Here is a 22,489-nt window from a genome sequence, read left to right on the forward strand (position 1 = left end):
AGGGTGTGTTTTCCAGAGGAAACCGTCTCTGAGTCAATAGACACATCTTAAATAGATCTGCACCCTACTCCATTGCAGGCACTGTTCTGCTAGTGGCCGTTATGGTTAACACTGCTCTTAGTTTCCATTCTTTTTGCTAATCCGGGCTGCTTTAGGGACATATTAGCTTACCAGCTGTGCACCAATGGAGCAAGCAATTTACAGATACAGGTAGTCATAAAAGGCACAATATAAATGTAAATCTTTCTTTTCAGTGTCAGTGTGTAGATTGGTCTTCAAGTCCAGCCCTGTGCTTGCTGCACATCAAGTGGTTAAAAAGATCACTAAATGCTGCATCCCAACAAGAATATCTTTGTTTCAAGTTGGCCTTGTCTCTTGTACTGCTGCAATGATAGCCTGGCACTGTTGCTTTTCAGCCAATTGTCCAGCAAATGCTCCGGAATGGGCTGCAATGCTGCAAATATGTAAGTGGTGGATTCCTCCAACTGATCAGCTGGCTGATATAGCACTCAATATCCACACCTCTGTCTGATGCTCTACAAGGATGCTTCTCCAACAGCATGACATTTCTCATCTGGAATCCTTCTCTCTTCGTCCAAGGGAAAGCATATCTGGTTAACATTGTCTTTTGTCATATTCTTGCTGAACTGTGCACTGTCTATCAAGCCAGTCTATCACTGGCTCAATCTCTAATTCTTCTGGGATGGAATTAGTGCTTGCAAAGGCTAGAGTGAGTGATCTGAAACTCTGGCGGGGCCAGGTCCAATTGGTGCATAGTGCTACTTCTTCCAGCGAATGTAGCAGGGTAAAAGAGGAAGAACAGTTTCAAGGGGCTGCAGGAAAACATCACTTTCAGCAAGAGTGATATGAGAGTTTCAGGAAACCCTTTGCAGGCAGTTAATCTGGGGAGAGTAGGATGAAATTGAAGAGAAGCAGGATGTCATTATAACCCAACACTAATATCTGACCTTGTATTCCCACTTCTCTGGACACCAATATGGTCTAGATCCCGAGGACTTAGGCAACTTCCTCCTTGTAGGGAGTAAGAAGAGCGCCCCCATTGCACTTCTATCTATAAAATGCTGTCACCTTGAAAAACCTGAAACTACATTACCAGCAAACAACCTATGATGGGTGTTGTGAAGTCCTTGGGTCAGAAACAGCTATATATTCAGCCAGCGAGATTTAGAATTAGAACTGTATGAATTGTTAAACATGGAACCTTTATTATCCCTTCCTAGGGCAGCATGGTAGCACAAGTGGCTAGCACTGTGGCTTCACAATGCCACGGTCCCAGGTTCGATTCACGGCTGGATCACTGTCTGTGCAGAGTCAGCATGTTCTCCCCGTGTCTGCGTGGGTTTCCTCCGGGTGCTCCGGTTTCCTCCCACAGTCCAAAGACGCGAAGGCGGATTGGCCATGCTAAATTGCCCTGTGTGTCCAAAAAAGGTTAGGAGGGGTTATTGGGTTACGGGGATAGGATGAAAGTGAGGGCTTAAGTGTGTTGGTGCAGACTCGATGGACTGAATGGCCTCCTTCTGCACTGTATGCTCTATGTTCTAGTAGACTCCCTCTGTTGGTACTTGTGTATGGTAGCCTCAAATGGACAAAATGCACACTGCAATTTGCAATAAACTTCATGGAAACAGAGAAAATAGGAGCAGGAGTAGGCTAGTTGGCACCTTGAGCCTGTTCCACCATTGTACACACAACCACCACTGTACACACCCCAACGGGGCCGAGGTGGAGATGGTTAGCAGTTTCAAATTCCTAGGGGTTCACATCTCCAAAAATCTGTCCTGGTCCACCCATGTCGAAGCTACCACCAAGAAAGCACAACAGCGCCTATACTTCCTCAGGAAACTAAGGAAATTCGGCATGTCCACATTAATTTTTACCAGCTTTTACAGATGCACCATAGAAAGCACCCTATCAGGCTGCATCATAGCCTGGTATGGCAACTGCTTGGCCCAAGACCGCAAGAAACTTCAGAGAGTCGTGAACACAGCCCAGTCCATCACACAAACCCGCTTCCCATCCATCCATTGACTCCATCTACACCTCCCGCTGCCTGGGGAAAGCAGGCAGCATAATCAAAGCCCCCTCCCACCCGGCTTCCTCACTCTTCCAACTTCTTCCATCGGGCAGGAGATACAAAAGTCTGAGAACACGCAAGAACAGATTCACAAACAGCTTCTTCCCCGCTGTTACCAGACTCTTAAACGACCCTCTTCTGGACTGACCTGATTAACACTACACCCTATATGCTTCATCCGATGCCGGTGTTTATGTAGTTACATTGTATACCTTGTGTTGCCCTATTATCTATTTTCTTCCCATGTACTTAATGATCTGTTGATCTGCTTGCAGAAAAATACTTTTCACTGTACCTCGGTACACGTGACAATAAACAAATTCAAATCTGATCATGGCTGATCCTCTATCACAATACTACACTACTCCTCTTTCCCCATACCGTTTGATGCCTCTCGTGTCTAGAAATCTATCTATTTTTGAAAAAAATATACTCAATGATTTGGCCTCCACCACCTTCTGTGGTAGAGAATTCCACAGATTTATCACCCTCAGTGAAAACAAAATTCCTCATCTCAGTCCTAAATGGTCTACCCTGTTTGCAGAGACTGTGACCCCTTGTTCTAAACCACCCGGCCAGAGGAAACAACATCCCTGCATCTGTCTGTCCTGGCCTGTCAGCATTATATATGTTTCGATGAGATCCCCTCTCATTCTTCTAAATTCCAGCGAATACAGGCCTAGTCAACCCAAGCTCTCCTTATGCGACAATCCTGTCATCCCAAGAATCAGTTTGTTGCACTCCCTCTGTGGCAAGTATATCCTTTCTTAGATAAGGAGACCAAAATGGCAGACAATATTCCAGGTGTAGTCTCACCAAAGCCGTGTAGAGTTGTAAGACATCCTTTCTCCTGTACTCAAATCCTCTTGCAGTAACGGCCAACATACCATTTGCCTTCCTAACTGCCTGCTGCACCTGCATGCTTACTTTCAGTGACTGGGGTACAAGGACACCCAAGTCCCTTTATACTTCAGCTTTTCCCAAATTATCACCATTCCAATAATACTGTGCATTCTGTTTTTCCTACTAAAGTGGATAACCTCACACTTATCCACGTTACACTGCGTCTGCCATGTATTTACCCACTCACTCAACTTGTCTAAATCTGCTCAAAGCCTCTTTATATCTTCCTCACTACTCATATTTCCATCTAGTATTGTGTCATCAGCAAACTTAGAAATATTAGATTTGGGTCCCTCATCCAAATCATTGATATGTATTGTGAATAACAAGGGCCTAAGTACTGATCCCCGTGGTACTCCATGAGTTACAGTCTGCCACTCCAAAAAAGATCCATTTATTCTTACTCTATTTCTCGACTGCTAACCAATTCTCAATCCAAAGCAATATATTACCCAAATTCCATGCACTTTAATTTTGCACATTAAGCTCTTATGTGAGACTTTATCAAAATCTTTCTGAAAATCCAAATACACCACATCCACTTGTTCTCCCTTCTCTATTCTACTAATTACGTTCTCAGGAAACTCCAGCAGGTTTGTCAAACATGACGTCCCTTTAATAAATCATGTTGACTTTGTCTAATACCGTTGATATTTTCTAAGTGTTCTTTTGAAACATCCTATATATAATAGACGATAGCATTTTCCATGCTACTGATGATAGGCTAACTAGTCTGTAATTCCCTATTTTCTCCCTCCCTTTTTAAATAGCAGGGTTACATTTTCCACTATCCATTCTGTCGGAACTGTTCCAGAATCTACAGAATTTTGGAAGATGACAGGGGGGGTGAACGGTCTGAGGGTAAGGAGGCCGATCATTCAGGATTGAGATAAGGAAAAGTTACATCACTGAAAGAGTTGTGAATCTTTGGAATTCTCTACCACAGAGGTTTGAGGATGCTCTATTGTTGAATATCGGGTAGACAGGTTTCTGATCTCTCAGGAAATTAAGGGATATGGGGAGTGGTTGGGAAAGTGGAGTTGAAGCCCAAGATCAGTCATGATCGTATTGAATGGCAGAGCAGAATCAATGGGCCGAATGGTCCTATTTCTTGTATTCTTGCTTTGGATATCTCCTTCCACTCCCTATATTGCCCTATTCCAAACAATACTCCATTCCTCTGCCAGACTCCCCTGAGCAACACTTACAAAACTGTTGCGGTGAACTGCTCTTATGCAGACGTGACGAACATTATTTTTCCAGTAACTGGCTGCTGTGTTCCCTTGCTATTTATCTGGATGACTTCCTCTTTAAGATGCTGTGAGCCCTTAACTTTCATCCCTTAAAAGGGCAACTACTAATCAATATTTCTGTTTCACTTATTAGTGCCTATAAAGGTAGATTAAATTGAATACTGGTGACTTGGGTTTGTAATATCTGTGCTCTGACATTTGAGCTGAGTTTCTGTTCACTCTGTTCCCTATTTTGTTCCTGTAGCGAACAGTTAAAAATAATCAGAATTTGCTTATTACTTGCATCAAGAGCAAGAATACACAAGGACTAGGATCAGGAGTGCACCATTCGGCCCATCAAACCTGCTCCGCCATTCAATACGATAATGGCTGATCTTTTTTTAACACTAAGGGGCAATTATTCATGACCAATCCACCTAACCTGCACATATTTGGACTGTGGGAGGCAGTTGGAGGAAATCCACACAGACACGGGGAGAACGTGCAAACTTCACGCAGACAGTCATCCAAGGCTGGAATTGAACCTGGGCCCCGAGAGAACGTGCAAACTTCACGCAGACAGCCACCCAAGGCTGGAATTGAACCTGGGTACCTGGCACTGTGAGGCAGCAGTGCTAACCACTGTGCCACCCTTCATGGCTGGTCTTGGGTGTCAACTCCACTTTCCTGCCTGTTCACCATACCCCTCAATTCTCAGAACTCCCACTTCATTTACAGTCAGTGCTTCTCAATTAAGTTCTTCCCTTTATAAAATCTAGAGCAATGAACTGCCATGCAGCACACAGGCACTGACCTGATGTCCTGGCCTGGTCGGGCCTGTGTCAGAATCCGCACTTCCAACTCTTCCGTGCCCTGCAAAATTAAACTGCAACATGAGCTGAACACAAATCTCGAACACTCCACTCGGGGAGCCACAAGGAACTGTCATGTTAGTCCAAAAGCATTATTGATGAGCGCTCAATGATATTCTGGAATGCAGCATGTGGAACTCATAATGAGCCATAACTCTCAGCCACACATTACAGCTTTAGATTTCACTGCAATGAATTATCAGATGCATTGCATTGTAAAAGTTGGTAGCAATTTCCAGAGAATAAATATTAGATAGTGGAGCGAAATTGATCTTGGATAAATTAACATGCGGCATTCGTTTTGCTGTCGTATATTGTCACAATAAAATGAAACGAATGGACACAAAAATTTGAAACATATATATCTTATGAAATTTACTAAATGGAATAAACTACAACACATAGAAAAAGAAAATATATTTGCGGCCACGTGTGCATGTGTCCTAAGAGAAAAAAGGAATCAAGCTTGACTGGCTACTAAAATGTAAGCACTGTTTATGGTGTCTTAAAAACAAGCTGAACATCTATCTATTAACTTACCATGATTAGAAGTACATCATGCTGCATACATAAAGAATATCAATATGAAATGAACATGGCAATATTTTTTGTTTTTTTAAAATAATTTTTATTGAGGTTTTCACAAAATATCAACAACAGAATGAAAAAGGAACCCAATAGAATTAAATACAGAACAAAATAAAACAACCCCGTGCCCCCCTCCCCCCTATACAAAAATAATAAATTATTAACACCCCAAATTAACACATAGCAAATATATACACCCCCTCAGATCCCCCAGTGTAAACAAACAAAAATAAAATAGAACACCCCCCCACCCCCCACCGGGTTGCTGCTGCTGCTGACCATTGTCTACCGTTCTGCCAGGAAGTCCAAGAACGGTTGCCACCGCCTGAAGAACTCTTGCACCGATCCACTTAAGGCGAATTGCACCCTCTCCAACTTAATAAACCCTGCCATATCGCTGATCCAGGATTCCACGCTTGGGGGCCTCGCATCCTTCCACTGAAGAAGAATCCTTCGCCGGGCTACCAGGGACGCAAAGGCCAGAATACCGGCCTCTTTCGCCTCCTGCACTCCCGGCTCCCCTGCAACCCCAAATATTGCGAACCCCCAGCCCGGTTTGACCCTGGATCCTACCACCCTCGACACCGTCCTCACTACGCCCTTCCAAAACTCCTCCAACGCTGGGCATGCCCAGAACATATGGGTGTGGTTTGCTGGGCTCCCTGAGCACCTAACACACCTGTACTCACCCCCAAAGAACCGGCTCATCCTTGTTCCGGTCATGTGTGCCCTGTGCAGCACCTTAAACTGTATGAGGCTGAGCCTCACGCACGAAGAGGAAGAGTTCACCCTCCCAAGGGCATCTGCCCATGTCCCCTCCTCGATCTCCTCCCCCAGCTCCTCCTCCCACTTACCTTTCAACTCCACCACCGAGGCCTCCTCCTCCTCCTGCATCACCTGGTAAGTTGCCGAGATCTTCCCCTCTCCAACCCACGCCCCCGAGAGCACCATGTCCTGTACCGTGCGTGGCAGCAGCCACGGGAATTCCACCACTTGCCGCCTGGCAAACGCCCTTACCTGTAGATACCTAAAGGTGTTCCCCAGGGGGAGCCCATACTTCTCCTCCAGCTCACCCAGGCTCGTGAACTTCACATCCACAAACAGGTCCCCCAACCTTCTTATCCCTACCCTGTGCCACCCCGAAAACCCTCCATCTATTCTCCCTGGAACAAACCGGTGGTTCACCCGTATTGGGGTCCACACCGAGGCCCCCACTTCCCCCCTGTGCCGCCTCCACTGCCCCCAGATTTCGAGGGTAGCCGCCATCACCGGGCTCGTGGTATACCTCATTGGAGGGAGCGGCAGCGGTGCCGTTGCCAGCGCCTCCAGACTCGTACCCTCACAAGACGCCGTCTCCAGCCTCTTCCATGCAGCCCCCTCCCCCTCCATCACCCACTTGCGCACCATCGCCGCATTGGCGGCCCAGTAGTACCCACAGAGGTTGGGCAGTGCCAGCCCCCCTCCATCCCTACTCCACTCCAGGAACACCCTTCTCACCCTCGGAGTCCCTCGCGCCCACACAAACCCCGTTATGCTCCTGTTGACCCGCCTAAAGAAGGCCTTCGGGATAAGAATGGGGAGGGACTGGAACAGGAACAAAAACCTTGGGAGCACCGTCACCTTAACTGACTGCACCCTACCCGCCAGGGACAGCGGCAATGCGTCCCACCTCTTAAACTCCTCCTCCATTTGCTCCACTAGCCTCATGAGATTAAGTCTATGCAGGGCTCCCCAGCCCCTGGCCACCTGGACCCCCAAATGCCTGAAGCTCCTCTCCGCCCTTTTTAGTGGGAGCTCGCCAATCCCCCTCTCCTGGTCCCCTGGGTGAACCATGAACAACTCGCTCTTCCCCATGTTGAGCTTGTACCCTGGGAAATCCCCGAACATCCTGAGGATCCTCATTACCTCCGGCATTCCCCCTACCGGGTCCGCCACATATAGCAGCAAGCGACACCCCACCCCGCACCAACCCCCTCCAGTTCCTCGACTCCCTCAGTGCCATAGCCAGGGGTTCAATCGCCAGTGCGAAGAGCAGGGGGGACAGGGGACACCCCTGCCTCGTCCCTCGATGCAACCGAAAGTACTCAGACCTCCTCTTGTTCGTGGCCATACTCGCCATCGGGACCTCGTACAACAGCCTAACCCACCTGACAAACCCCTCCCCAAACCCGAACCTCTTCAGCATCTCCCACAAGTACCCCCACTCTACCCTATCGAAGGCCTTCTCAGCGTCCATCGCCACCACTATCTCCGCCTCCCCCTCCCTCGCTGGCATCATAATAACGTTCAGGAGCCTCCGCACATTCGCGTTCAACTGCCTCCGCTTCACGAACCCCGTCTGGTCTTCGTGGATCACCTGCGGCACACAATCCTCAATTCTCGTGGCTAAGACCTTTGCCAGCACCTTGGCATCTACGTTTAACAACAAAATCGGCCTGTAAGACCCACAATGCAGGGGATCCTTGTCCCGCTTCAGGCCTTCCTCCACTGCGCCTCCGCCTTCCTGGTAGTCAACAGGTCGAATTCGGCCTGGAGGCTACGCCTCTCCTTCAACAGTCCCTCCTCAGGCACCTCTGCAAAGCTCCTGTCTACCCTCACCATCTCCCCACCAGCCTCTCCCTCTGCTCTCCCCTCTCCTTGTGGGCCCTAATGGAGATCAGCTCTCCCCTAACCATCCCCACTCGGACCTCCCCGTTATCGTTGGCCTCCAGGTATCTCTCTATGCTTCCTCGGACATGCTCACTCACCTCCTCGTCCGCCAACAGCCCCACCTCCAAGCGCCACAATGGGCGCTGGTCCTTCTCCTCCCCCAGCTCTAGGTCTACCCAATGCGGGGCGTGATCCGAAATGGCTAACGCCGAGCACTCGGTATCCTCTACTCTCGCTATCAGCGCCCTACTCATAATAAAAAAGTCGATCTGGGAATAAGCCTTATGAGCATGCGAGAAGAATGAAAATTCCCTAGCCCCCGGCCTTGCAAATCTCAAAGGGTCTACCACTCCCATCTGGTCCATAAACCCCCTCAACACTTTAGCCGCCGCCGGCTTCCTACCCGTCCTAGACCTGGAGCGATCCAGTGCCGATCCAACACCGTGTTAAAGTCCCCCCCCCATTGTCAGGCCCCCCACTTCCAAGTCTGGGATCCGACCCAACATGCGCCGCATAAAACCAATATCGTCCCAGTTCGGGGCGTACACGTTGACCAGCACCACTCTCTCCCCTTGCAGCTTACCACTTACCATTCCATACCTGCCGCCATCGTCTGTCACAATGCTCGACGCCTCGAACGACACCCTCTTTCCCACCAAGATCGCCACCCCCCGATTTTTGGCATCCAGCCCCGAATGAAACACCTGACCTACCCACCCCTTCCTCAATCTTACCTGGTCTGCCACCTTCAGGTGTGTCTCCTGGAGCATGACCACATTCGCCTTCAGCCCCTTCAGGTGCGCGAACACCCGGGCCCGCTTGACCGGCCCGTTCAGTCCCCTTACATTCCAGGTTATCAGCCGGATCAGGGGGCTACCTGCCGACTAGCCAAAACCCCTCCTCGGCCAGCCACGCGCCCGCACCCCACGCCCGGCCCGTTTCCCACAGCGGCAGACCCCCGTCCCAACCCCCTCTACTCGCTCCAGCTCCCCCTTGACCATACCAGCAGCAACCCGGTCCCCCCCCCCCCCGCCGCCCAAGCTAGGACCCCTCTTAGCTACTTTGCTCCCCCCATTGCACTCCTGCAAGTCAGCTGACTCCTGCTGACCCCGGCCACTCCCGCCTCTCCTTCGACTCCTCCCATTGTGGGACATACCCTCCTCCTCCATTACCCATCAGCAGGCTCTCCGTCTCCTCCTTCCATCCCAGGCGTGGGAAACAACCCTCGCTTCCTCGCCCCGCCCCCTCCAGCGCGGGAAAAAGCCCGCGCTTTCCACCTGCCCGGCCCCGCCACCACTGACGTAGCTCCTTTTACAGGCCCAGTCCCCTCACCCCCGACTCGGGCCTCCCCCCTCCCCCGCGGGGCCCCATCCCCTTACCGGCCATCCACCCCTACTCCATTTACTTACCCCCATCCAAGAGCCCACCCGACAGACCCAACCAAAACAGTGCCCAACCCACCCTAACCAACCACACCGAACCAAAAAGAAACTAGAGCAAAGACCCCCCCCTCAAAATGTAACACACCTACAGCAATCCCCGACCACCCATCCCAACCCTCAGTTTGTGTCCAGCTTCTCGGCCTGAACAAAGGCCCACGTCGCCTCCGGAGACTCAAAATAATGGTGCCGGTCTTTGTAGGTGACCCACAGTCGCGCCGGCTGCAGCATGTCAAACTTCACCCCCTTCCTGTGCAACACCGCCTTCGCCCGGTTGTACCCGGCCCTCTTCTTCGCCACCTCCGCACTCCAGTCCTGATATATTCGAACCTCCGCATTCTCCCACCTGCTGCTCCTCTCTTTCTTGGCCCATCTGAGCACGCACTCCCGATCAGCGAACCGATGAAACCGCACCAGCACCGCCCGCGGCGACTCATTAGCCTTCGGCCTCCTCGCCAGCACTCTATGGGCCCCTTCCAGCTCCAGAGGCCTTCTCCCATCAGCGGGTTTAACATGGTGACCACATAGCCCCCCACGTCCGACCCCTCCAGCCCCTCCGGGAGGCCCAGGACCCGCAAATTCTTCCGCCTCGACCGATTCTCCATCTCCTCGAACCGTTCCTGCCATTTCTTGTGGAGCGCCTCAACCTTTACCGCTAGGCCTAAGATCTCGTCCTTGTTGTCAGAGATCTTTTGTCGGACCTCGCAGGTCGCCACCCCCTGGGCCGTCTGGGTCTCCAGCAGCTTATCGATAGAAGCCTTCATCGGCTCCAGCAGGTCCGCTTTGAGCTCCCTGAAGCAGCGCCGGTTAACCTCCTGCTGCTCCTGCGCCCACTGCATCCATGCTGCCTGGTCCGCGCCCGCCGCCATCTTGCTCTTCTGCCCTCGCACTTTCTTTGGGTTCACCACCACTTTTTAAGTCGCCCCGCTCCTGGTCCAAGCCATACACTGTCGGGGGAATATTGCAATCTTCTTCCCACACCGGGAAATGTTGAAAAAATGCCGTTGGGTGCCCTGAAAAGAGCCCAAAAGTCAGTTCCAAGCGGGAGCTGCCGAACGTGCGACTTAGCTCTGCATAGCCGCAACCGGAAGTCGAACATGGCAATATTTAAAATCTATCCTTGTCCTCAACTAAAAAGTTTTTTTTTAAAAACCATTTTACAATATTTTTCTTTCAGCTCCATAGGCTCAACAGGAGTGAAATCTTCAAAATTTACTTACATCATCCGATTCCCTGATGAGCTCTGTATCTTCGACCTGCACAACTGCATCTGCGCCACAAGGTATTGGTGCCCCCGTTGTTACCCGCATCACCTGACCAGGCATCACTGTCTGGGTGGGCTGCAAAAATATGTAGGAATAAAAGAAAATCATCTTTGAGATTATTAGTCAAACTTCAAAAACTTACAGTGAACTACCCGGCTCTGGGTCACTGACCGTGTGGAGTTTGCACATTCTCCCCGTGTTTGTGTGGGTTTCGCCCCCACAACCCAAAGATGTGCAGGCTAGGTGGATTGGCCACACTAAATTGCCCCTTAATTGGAAAAAAAAATTAGGTACTCTAAATTTATTTTAAAAAACTTAGTGAACTAAATCTAAAATGAACAAGAAAATGGACTCGATCTTTACAGTCAGCAGCGAAGCAAGGGTACATGCCACTGACCTCGAAGAACGTTGCCCGCAAGGATTTAGGAATCTCTGTGTTGTGAATTTCCCATTGCCAGTTTGACTCTGGCGCTAAGTTGAGGGGATCTCCAGGTATCTAATATCAAGTAGGGTAAGCAACCAATCACGCTGAAGTATTTTCACAGACAGCGAATCAGAAAATAAAAAAGCACTGAATCCCTATTCTTCTCATTTTATCGTTTACAGATAGTGTAATAAATGATTGGGCATACACACATGAATTAAGGTAGAAGCTCAGATACAATGAACAAACTTCAAAGAAATATGTGGCATTCTCATCATAATGGAGAAATGTGACATTATTCTTTGAGGGCCAGTGAGGCTGATAAGCATTAATCATGATCTTAGTACACCTTTAAAAATCCTAGTTCCTGTTCATTCAATAAGCTGTAACTTACTCAAAAACTTTTGCAGCCTAAGATTAGAAGTTCTCATCAATTCATAGATTTCCCATTAATTGCAGTCTGGAATGTATTCAATTGCACATGCTCTGGAGAACACAGAATTACTGATAGCAACTTCTGGAATTTTCACCTTTAATTGCACATACACAGCAGCAAACATTGATGGGTATCATCGTAAAATATGGGGCTATATAATTTACTTTGAATTGATTTAGAAATTGACAAGAAACAAGGCCACATAACATGGGGCTCTGTTCTTTCCTCTTTTTCCCAAATCTACTCTCCGTTCCCAAATAGTGGCTTGAGAATGGTGATGGAGTGAATGTTTTTCTCTGTAGATTTTCAATGGCCCAGATTTTGTGGCCAGCCTGAAGTGATGGCACTCGCTGATGACTTTGCAGAAAGAAATGCCCTTTCTTATTGCTATCCCATATAGAAGAAGTTGACTGCTAACTCCCCTCTGAGGTGGCCTTGCAAGCCACTTAGTTACATTGAACTACTACAGATATTAAACCTTCACTATTAGCGATGAAGTGGTTCAAATGGTTCACCACCACCTGCTCAAAGGCAACTACAGAAGTGCAATAAATGTGGCCTTGCCTGCAACTCCTACATCTCACAAAGAAATAATTTTAAAAGGTCTTAAAATAGCTGAATAGAAACAGCAGACTAGCAGTATTGCAGAAGAGCCTATTTTCAAGTTCAATGAATTGGTAAGCCTCTCACCTCATACTTGTGCGTTCTTAACTATACATAGAATCCTTAAAATGCAGAAGGGGGCCAATCGGCCCTGCACCTACCCTCCAAAAGAGCACCCCATCCAGGCCCATGCCCCCACCCTATCCCCGCAAGCTAGTAACCCCACCTATCCTTTTTGACATTAAGGGGCAACTTAGAATGACCAATTCACCTAACCTGCACATCATTGGACTATGGGAGGAAACTGGAGCACCTGGAGGAAACCCACGCAGACACAGGGAGATTGTACAAACTCCACAAAGTCATCCAAGGCCGGAATTGAACTTGGCTCTCTGGCTCTGTGAGGCAGCAGTGCTAACCACTGTGCCACTGTGCACCAGAGTAAATACCAGAATAATTTAATTACATTTTATAACGTAATTGAAGGACAGCTAAGTTTAAAAAAAATGTAAGAACTATTTCAAGATATTCTCTTCATTGAGGCAACTTTAATTTTCTTTCTAGAACTGAGAGAGATAAATTGAGAATAGTATTTCCCAGCTTTTGTGTCAAGACAGAAATGTGTGTCAGGCATACAACAAAAGCCAAAGTTTTAACCTGACACAGTGTTACTTTTAGTTCACGTTGTCATTTTCCTTGTGTCAGATTTTGATCGACAAGGGAGCCAAAGGTTCTAAGGGACCGTCAGGAAAGTGAACTTGAGGCCACAATCTGATCAGCCATGATCTTCCTGAATGGCGGAGCAGGCTTGCGAGGCCAAAAGGCCTACTCCTAATTTGTTTTCATTAATGGCCCATAAACTTTTTTTTTACAATTAAGGGGCAATTTAGCGTGGCCAATTCACCTACCCTGTGCATTTTTGGGTTATGGGGGTGAGACCCACGCAGACATGGGGGGAATGTGCAAACTCCACACAGACAGTGACTCGGGGCTGGGATTGAACCGGGTCCTCGGCGCCATGAGGCAGCTAACCAGTGTGCCACTGTAGGGCCTCTTGCGATCCATAAACCTGAACTTGTGGACCCTTCTCTCATTTTTAGATGTTTGTTCACAAGGCAAGTCCAGTCATTTCCCAGAGACGTTCATGTTTACTTGTCCTACAAGGTTTAAATTCAAATCTATGAAAATAAAGCATCAATACTCACCTGCTCCCCAGCCTGGGATTCACCAATAATGAATCTATCACCAGGGCCATCAGCAGCTAGGAAGGGTTATAAAATATAGGACGTGTCAAATTAAACCAGTTCATAAAGTTTAGATAACGTTTAACAGCTGTAATATGAAAGGATGTACTAAGCTCTTCACCTCGTACAGCATACCCATCCTTCACTGATGCTGGAAAAGGGGGCAAGTTGTCTTTTGCAAACACGTCCTGGGCTAGAACTCGGCCCATGCCATCTGCAATACAAAGAAACCAAATTCCATCCATTAAGTCACAGGAAGTTCATCCAGTGAGAAATTCCAAAATTCAACCCCCATACTCTGTGCTGGCTAACCCGTGTTTGCTGAGTTGGCACCACAGCTGCTACAACTGGTTCTGGGCACCACAGGCTAGCTGGACGAAGGGTCTCCAACTTGTTGATAGTTGCTCAGTGATTACTGCTGGGGAGTGCTCCCTGGAGCAAGGCAGGAACCGATTGGGCCACAATGCACTGGAATTTACTCTGCCATCTCATCCAAAATTAAGCAGGAAAACATGGAAAAGAAAATGATGGCAATGGAGCTTCCAATCCCCAACGTGAGCTTTACCAGGCCTGCCATTGGCCACTCCTTTCCCACCCAACACATGCTGGTGAGCCCTGGTTGACTATCAGATTTTCCGCCTGTCTGCTCCTTTTACTACCACCTCCCTCGGGTCAGCTGAAAAAAAGGTTGTAATAGGACTGGGTGGAGGCAGGAGGAAGGAGGCATTGCAGGGGCTCCTTTCCTTCCAATTGGTTGCCCGTTGAAAGCCTTGGCCTCCACAGCGTGTTGGGAGGAATACTGTGATGAATCCTTTTTTTGGTTCTTTATTCCTTCATGGGATGTGGACGTTGCTGGTAAGGCCAGCATTTGCTGCCCATCCCTAATTGGCCTTGAACTGGTCAAGGGCCAGGTCAGTTCAGAGGGAGGTGAAAAGTCAACTGCATTGCTGCGTGGGTCTGGAGTCACGTGCAGGCCAGATGTGGTAAGGATGGCAGATTTCCTCTCTTAAGGACATGAGTGAATCAGATGGGGTTTTATGATAATCAACAATAGTTTTGTGGTCACGATTACTGAGACGAGCTTTTCAATTCCAGATTTATTAGTTGAATTTAAATTCCACCAGCTGCCGTGGTGGGATTTGAACCTGTGCCCTACAGCATTAACCGAGGTCTCTGGAGTATTAGTCCAGTGACATTAGCACTATGCCACCTTCTCCCCTTAAATGGCATTGGGCCTGAGACACAGTAACAGGTAGAAGTCCTGCTCAATCCTGTAAGAACAGACCAAGAAATGTCCAACCTGTCATGATATTCAGATAAACATCATGGTGCAAACACACATACACAGTGATGGACAGATCAACGGACCAATCAACACACACGCAACATCACAGCCAATCACAAGGGCACACGCACTATAAAACGGGGAACACCACAGTTCCCGCTCATTCCAGCAGGAGACAGCTCAGGGCACAGAGCTCACAGCAAGCCACTCAGACATTCACCATGTGCTGAGTGCTTCTCCAAGATAGTGTTAGGGCTGGGTCCACAGATTAAAGGGTAATGAACGAACCACAGTAACAAGTTTACAGATGTTGTTATTGATAGTAATAAAACAGAGTTGTACCATCTGCAACCGTGTTGGTTCGTCTGTGTAGCAGAGCACCCAATACGACATAGTACCAGGATTGGAACCCAGCAACTGTGAGACCTACCTACACATCTTCAGGAATCCGCCATCCTGCGCCACGCACACCATCAGCCCGCCGCAGCCGCTCCAAATCGCTGGAAACCTCGGCATCAACTGGAAGCTGTTTAAACAGCGCTTCCAGTTCTTCCTAGAAGCCACAGAAAGGGAGAATGTTTCGGACACCAGGAAAATCGGCCTCCTCCTCTCCACGGCAGGGCAACACGCCATCCACATCTACAACTCCCTGGTGTTCGCGGAAGGTGAGGACAAGACGAAGTACAAGCCGGTCCTTCTTAAACTTGAGCAACGCTTCAGCGTCAAGGTAAATGAGAGCTTCGAGAGGTACCTCTTCCAGCAGCGCCTGCAGGGTAAGGATGAGCCTTTTCAATCTTTCCTGACACACCTCCGTATCCTCGCGCAGTTCTGCGGTTACGAGGCCACCTCCGATTCCATGATTCGGGACCAGATAGATTTTGGGGTCACCTCGGGTACCCTATGCCAGCAGCTCCTCAAAATTAAAAGCCTCACCCTAGCCACCGCCATCGAAGCCTGCGTCCTCCATGAAAACGCGACCAGCCGCTACTCCCAATTCCAGGCGGCCGAATCGGCACAGCAGGGGTCCTACACGGCCGAATAGGCAGGGCAGGGGTCCTACTAGGCCGAGCGGGTCCAGGCGATCGGATTCCTCCTGGCCCACGGTCCGGACGAGGGCAGCCATTTCGCGCGCTTTCCGGGGCATCCCGCGCTTGTACGCAAGATGGGACACTATGCTGCCTGCTGTCGAGCAGCTCAACCTGCCAACGCTCCCCAATTCTGCCAGCCTCGCAGGGACGTGCGGACCATTCAGCCTCCATGCACCGAGTCATACCCTGACGATATACAGACCGGTGATACAGACGACCGGGAAGCCTTCTGTGTTGCAGTCATTGACAGGAACCGGATGTCCCCAAGCAGGACCCACCAGCCGATGCCAGTGAACAGTGTCAATCCGGGTGATGAATGGTGTGCCACCCTAACGGTCAACCGATCACCAATCACATTCCGTCTGGACACTGGTGCCTCTGTCAACCTAATAGCATGGTCAGCCTTCTATGCCTTGAAGGTCAGACCACTAATTCGGCCATCCCGTTGTAAGATGGTCGACTACAACGGAAACGTTATCCCGGCCATGGGATCCTGCCAGCTCCAGGTGACACACAATGCATACACAGCATCACTGTCCTTTGAGATAGTTGGATCATCAAAGGACTCCGTGCTAGGCGCACAGGCGTGCAAGGTTCTCCACCTCGTTCAGCGGGTACACGCTCTGTCTCCAGAAGGCACGTCAGACTTCCCGGATGCAGAATTTCGGGCACAGCTCCACTCGCTCCTCGCCCACAACCAGGAGGCTTTCGAGGGCATGGGCACACTGCCCTACACTTACAGAATACAGCTCAAACCGGACGCCACCCCGGTCATTCACGCACCTCGTAGAGTCCCAGCACCACTCTGGAACACCACGGTTCCCGCGGATTCCAGCAGGAGACAGCTCAGGGCACAGAGCTCACAGCAAGCCACTCAGACATTCACCATGTGCTGAGTGCCTCTCCAAGATAGTGTTAGGGCTGGGTCCACAGGTTAAAGGGTAATGAACGAACCACAGTAACAAGTTTACAGATGTAGTTATTGATAGTAATAAAACAGAGTTGTACCATCTGCAACCGTGTTGGTTTGTCTGTGTAGCAGAGCACCCAACACGACACAACCATTGGTATCTTACACATAAAGAATGACCAATGGAGGCATCAAACTGCTGTGGAATAGCACCCGTGCTTGAATTGGTTCCCATCACTTGAAGGGTGATACGTTTATGGAGTAAAAACAATAAATGGGAGATTAAATTCAATGGGAAAATTATAATGAAGTAAGTAAATGAATGGTGAGACTTGAGTTCAAATACATAGGGCGGGTGTTCCCACCCACCCCGCCATGTTGTTTAGCCGCAGTGAAAGTGGCCTGCCATTGGCTGTTGGCGGGATCTCTGGTCCCGCTGTTGTCAACAGGGTTTCCCATTGAATGCACCCCTCACCGCCGGGAAAGCGTTGGTGCACCATTGGCAGGACCACAAGATCCCGCTGGCATGAACAGCCGGAAAGATCTGGCAATAATTCCCAAAAAGACCAAATGGAAATAGAGAACACTGTAAAAAAGGGCCAACAGCATTTAATTAATAGGGGAACACACTACTAGATCAAGAAGTAACAATACACTTTTTACAACATTGGTTAAGCTGAAGTTTAGGGTATATCATATTATTTATAGAAAAAGCATTGAAGCCTATCGCGGATGATGCCTATCGCAGATATTATAATGAGAGAAATCTGAGATACTGGAACTGCCCCAATGGAGCAAAAAAGACTAAAATGAAATATAGTAAAGGTTTTTGAAAATACTTATTATATAACAAACAAGAAAAGCCACCGTCTCTGGTCAGGAGCCAATGACAAGGAAAATGCGGGGTCCATCATTAATTCAAAAGTCGTCACAATAAGATTGATGAGAGACATTAGATGAAATGATTATCTTTTGCCACTAAGGAGCGTTGTGTTGCAACAAATTAAAAAATATTAAAATTGACTGTACAAAGTCTTCTTTAAGGAGAGAGAGAGCTTCCAGATGTTCACATCAGTGGGATCGTCCGATCCTGCCAACACCCCTACTGGATTCAATGGGAAATCCCAGCAGCGGGATAAGAAGATCCTGGCACCAGCCAATGGTGGGCCACCGAGAAACACGTCATGGGGAGGTCCGAGAATCTCACGCATGTGTCTGACACGAGACAGCATGTTAGTATACTTTAATCAGAGTCATCCTTCTCAGATTAATGTTACACCGCAGATGGAAGTTACAGAATTGTTGTGGCTGAAATGGAGTTTGTGTTATAAACCACGTGGATGCAAGGGCAGTTTTCAGATTCTTTCTCCGTGACATCATTTTAATTTAAAAAAAATTAAGACATGAATCTGACCCGTCTGAACCTTAAAAAGAGACAGTAATGGAATTCTACCAATAGGTTTCCACACCTTATGAACAGCATTGCCTACCTGTGACAGCAATCTAAAGTCTTCTGTTAATGTGAAGACGGGCTTAAAGTGAGCTCAATTCTTATTGATTCTTTTTCATTCTACTTGGGCCGGGATTTTCCGGCTGGTCTCGCCAGCTTCGAACCCCGCCACACACAACCGAAATCCCGTTGACAGCGGGGGGACCTTCTGGCCAATGGCGGGGCTGCTTCTTCCTCCGCAAAACATGCTGTGGGGACATGCGGAAAATCTCACCCTTGGATTCAAAGAGTGAGGGTTCCAAAAGTAAACGAGAGATAAAAATGCTAACCATATCAATCTTTCCAATCGCAAAATATTACTTTATTTCAGGGGTAACAGTTATGCATAATGTGTTGCCAAATTGGGTTTAGTGTCCAAAAAATTGATGACGACAATACCGTCATTTTATTGAAAAAAAAATCTAGTCTACAGTAAAATTGACCACTAAATCCACAAGACCTTAATGTGTACTTCATACCAGTTCTGCTTATGCTAATCCTCAGCTAACCAGCATTGACGTGACAGTCTTGAAGTATGTGTCTTTCAGCATATTTGTTGATCTACTTGTAACACAACTATATTTATATTCCAAAAGGCAAGGAGCTATCCAGGCAGAATTGATGCCTGACCAGCACATGGTTCCTAATATATTTAAAGACTAAAGCAATGAACTTTAATATCCCAAACAGGGCAGAAATGGAAATAGTTGTTAAACATGCCAGCAATTCCCCTGTAGTGGCAGCAGAAAATGAGATTTTCTAATTAAACAAATCTTTCCTCCAAGTTTCACCATCAATCTGTTTTCCTTGCAAAATAAATCCTGAGGGGTAGCGAGTACACTGTCTTCAGGCAAAGGGCCAAATGAATTATGGCAGACTGTTAGAATGAAATGTGAACTGGGTGGAAGTCTAATAAAAATGCAAGTAAAAGAAATTAGTTGTTTCTGTTCAATTTATTGTGGAGTTTGAGTTCTCCACACTTGGAATCGCTACGGTTATGGATGATTTAATTCCTGTGCATGGTTAAAATGAAAATTTCTTGAAATAAAAGGCTTCTAAAGGACTATGAATATTATAATTCTGCTTGTGCAATGCATTGAAATAAAACTGTTACTGAAGTGCACAAGGCTCACTGATCCAAAACTGGAAAGCAGGAAGAAAGCGCCACAATGTTTGAAAACAGGTGGCAGCCATAGGATTCAACAAACACACCATTTTTTGATTGGCCCTCCTTTTCATGCCTTCTCTCGGTCCTTTAACTCATTCCAACATCTTGGCCACATACGTGCCAGCCTCTGCTCCTTCAATGCCTTTGGGCATCCCATGATCCACAGGTTTTGCCTTCTGGAGGGTTTTCCATATCCTCCACCTTCTCCTTCAGCCTCTTCTGGGTCTCCCGCATCACACCCATCTGAACCGCCAACAAGGCAGGCTGCTCCTCGTGCTCCCCCATTGTCTCCTCCAGCTTCTGAATCGCCTGGCCCTGGGACTCCAGCCTCTGCTCCACACGATCAATCCCTGCTTTCAGCGGCTCTACAACCCTGGCCAGGTCCTCCTGGGCTTCCCTCCTCTGCTGGCTGAACTTCTCATTTAAGAAGACCACCAGCTGCTCTGTTGACCACTAGGCAGGCAGGACAGGCCCTTTGCCCTCCGTCAACTTGACCTGTGGTGCACAAATATTATCCTGCTCCACCAGCTCCCTTCGTCTTGATCCACTCCTGGTCCGTGGATCTGTCCACCAGCCACATCAGTGGAGTCTCACTTTCTCCTATCACTCCTGCACCCTTTTCCATCCAAACCTCCACCCTATGAATGGGGAAAGGATCAAAACTTTCCACCTTGACCGGGAGCTACCAAATGTGCAACCGTTCACTGCATGGCTGCCACTGGAAGTCCCCGTCACCGTGGGAAGGTTGGTGATCACCGTGGCAATCTTAGTGTGATAAAGCCAGGGAGTCCAACGAGCTTCTGAAAAGTCCTTTATTTCAGCAACAGCATCATACATACACAGGGCCCGGTTTTCTTTCACCGGGTCCTCATTCCTTTTAGCTGGCTCTACAGCTGCCTGCCTTTTATGCTAGTGCTGGGTTAACTCAGTCCAATTGAACACGGGGAACAATCATCCCCAGGTGGATGAGTCCTGTGCAGGTTATTACACTTAGTCCAACAGGTCTTGTTGGATTTGCACTCGGTCCTGCACTCCACGGCCACACACTGTGGTGGGCACCATCAGGATATATGCGACATGGTAATGAGACAACTTGACCTCCCTCCAGCTGCACTATCTCCTACAAGAGAAGACGCGTAAGCCAGACACCTTGGAGGTCTCCTCTTGGGGCTGTCTAAGGGTCTGCAGCCACTCCTATTCCCTTCTGCCTGTGCACTTCGGCTGCCCAGGGCAATTCTGTCCCTGAGCAGGAGGCCCTCATCAAGGTGGGGTCCTACAGGCCTTGGGCCGCCAGGGGACGTCTGCCAAAGTAACTGTGGATATCAGGATGTAACAGCCAACAGGCTGCCTCCACCTCTGCTGCAGATGTTGGGGCTGCACCCAGGTATAGCCATAGTGATAGGAAAGTTAAGAAATGTTGAGGTCACTTCTGGTTCATGACTGTGCTATCACTGTAAAGAAATTGCACTTTTGTGAATACGTTTGATGAACATCCGAACGGTTTGGTCAACTGAAGGTATTGTAAATTTGTACACTGAAATTTGTACGCAGCGCTTTGGCAGGTAGGCTGTGTATGTTGCATTTATCTCAAAGTCACGAGTGAACTGAGGTCATAGAATCATAGAATTTACAGTGCAAAAGGAGGCCATTCGGCCCATCGAGTCTGCACCGGCTCTTGGAAAGAGCACCCTACCCAAGGTCCACACCTCCACCCTATCCCCATAGCTCAGTAACCCCACCCAACACTAAGGGCAATTTTGGACACTGAAGGCAATTTAACATGGCCAATCCACCTTGCCTGCACATCTTTGGACTGTGGGAGGAAACTGGAGCACCCGGAGGAAACTCACGCACACACGGGGAGGATGTGCAGACTCCGCACAGACAGTGACCCAAGCCGGAATCGAACCTGGGACCCCGGAGCTGTGAAGCAATTGTGCTATCCACAATGCTACCGTGCTGCCGCGTCTGACGTGGGCACACCACAAATTTTCAAATGGGGATGTGGCCGATGTAATTTCCTGCTGGAAAGATGAAAGGCATGACGAGATTCTGGTAAGCAGCTGTTTTAATGAGTATTCATGAGATTTAAATGATGTAAATGGCGTTCAGAACGCCAGTCAGTGGGATAACCGACCCGCCATTGGGAAAATTACAAACTATTTTTACACCAAGTGTGTTTCTGACTTTTTTGTCTGCTGCTGGATCTTTGAAATGCAAGCGCATTTTTCTCTTTATAGATGTTGGTGGACTTGGTGTAAATCCTCTGCAGCTTTGGGTTTTATGTTAGGTTTCCAGCAATTGCAGATTTCCCCATTTCCCCTTTCTCTTCTCTGGTTATGGGATAATGGCCGGTAGCTGTTACCATGCACTAAAAGACAGAAGAAAATGGAGCATCTCCCACGATTATACAATAGCTTCAGGTAGTGCACTTTCATTTTATTTACAGCAATATCAAACAGACATATTTATAAAGCCCATTTCTTCAATCTTGTATCTTTAAAGTTGGCCTTTGTCCCAGGTTGGGTAGAAATACCTGATTGGGTTATTCAGTATTTTTCCTCAGGAGAGACAAAACAGCATGCGTGTTGGCTTGATGAGCTAATAAACCTTTACAGGAGTACATGTAGGTAGACAGCATTTCACACCCAATCAAAATATCAGGATCTCCATTGCAACTGCAATATAAACTCAGCAGAAAATTCCAGCGAGATTGCTTCTTATAATAAATAGAGAGCATTCCTTGAGGTATGAAGGTTCCAAGAAATGTATTTATAGTCGTATTGGTTCAGTTCTAAA

General features: G+C 48.2%; 1 protein-coding gene across 16 annotated transcripts in view; it reads right to left on the minus strand.

Annotated features, from left to right (window-relative positions):
- LOC140396543 (gephyrin) overlaps positions 1-22,489 on the minus strand; it is a 799,798-nt gene that overhangs the window by 106,711 nt on the left and 670,598 nt on the right. For 9 of the 16 annotated variants that reach the window (XM_072485332.1, XM_072485277.1, XM_072485374.1 and 6 more), the window contains 5 exons: positions 13,872-13,964; positions 13,712-13,767; positions 10,999-11,118; positions 5,643-5,663; positions 5,045-5,103 (listed from right to left, as the gene is read on the minus strand). In XM_072485332.1, the coding sequence (XP_072341433.1) occupies positions 5,045-5,103; positions 5,643-5,663; positions 10,999-11,118; positions 13,712-13,767; positions 13,872-13,964 (349 nt within the window). The remainder of the gene's footprint in view (positions 1-5,044; positions 5,104-5,642; positions 5,664-10,998; positions 11,119-13,711; positions 13,768-13,871; positions 13,965-22,489) is intronic. The other 7 variants (XM_072485294.1, XM_072485313.1, XM_072485401.1 and 4 more) reach the window with 1 other exon arrangement.

This window comes from Scyliorhinus torazame, chromosome 2 (genome assembly GCF_047496885.1).
Source record: "Scyliorhinus torazame isolate Kashiwa2021f chromosome 2, sScyTor2.1, whole genome shotgun sequence".
Classification (NCBI taxonomy): domain Eukaryota; kingdom Metazoa; phylum Chordata; class Chondrichthyes; order Carcharhiniformes; family Scyliorhinidae; genus Scyliorhinus; species Scyliorhinus torazame.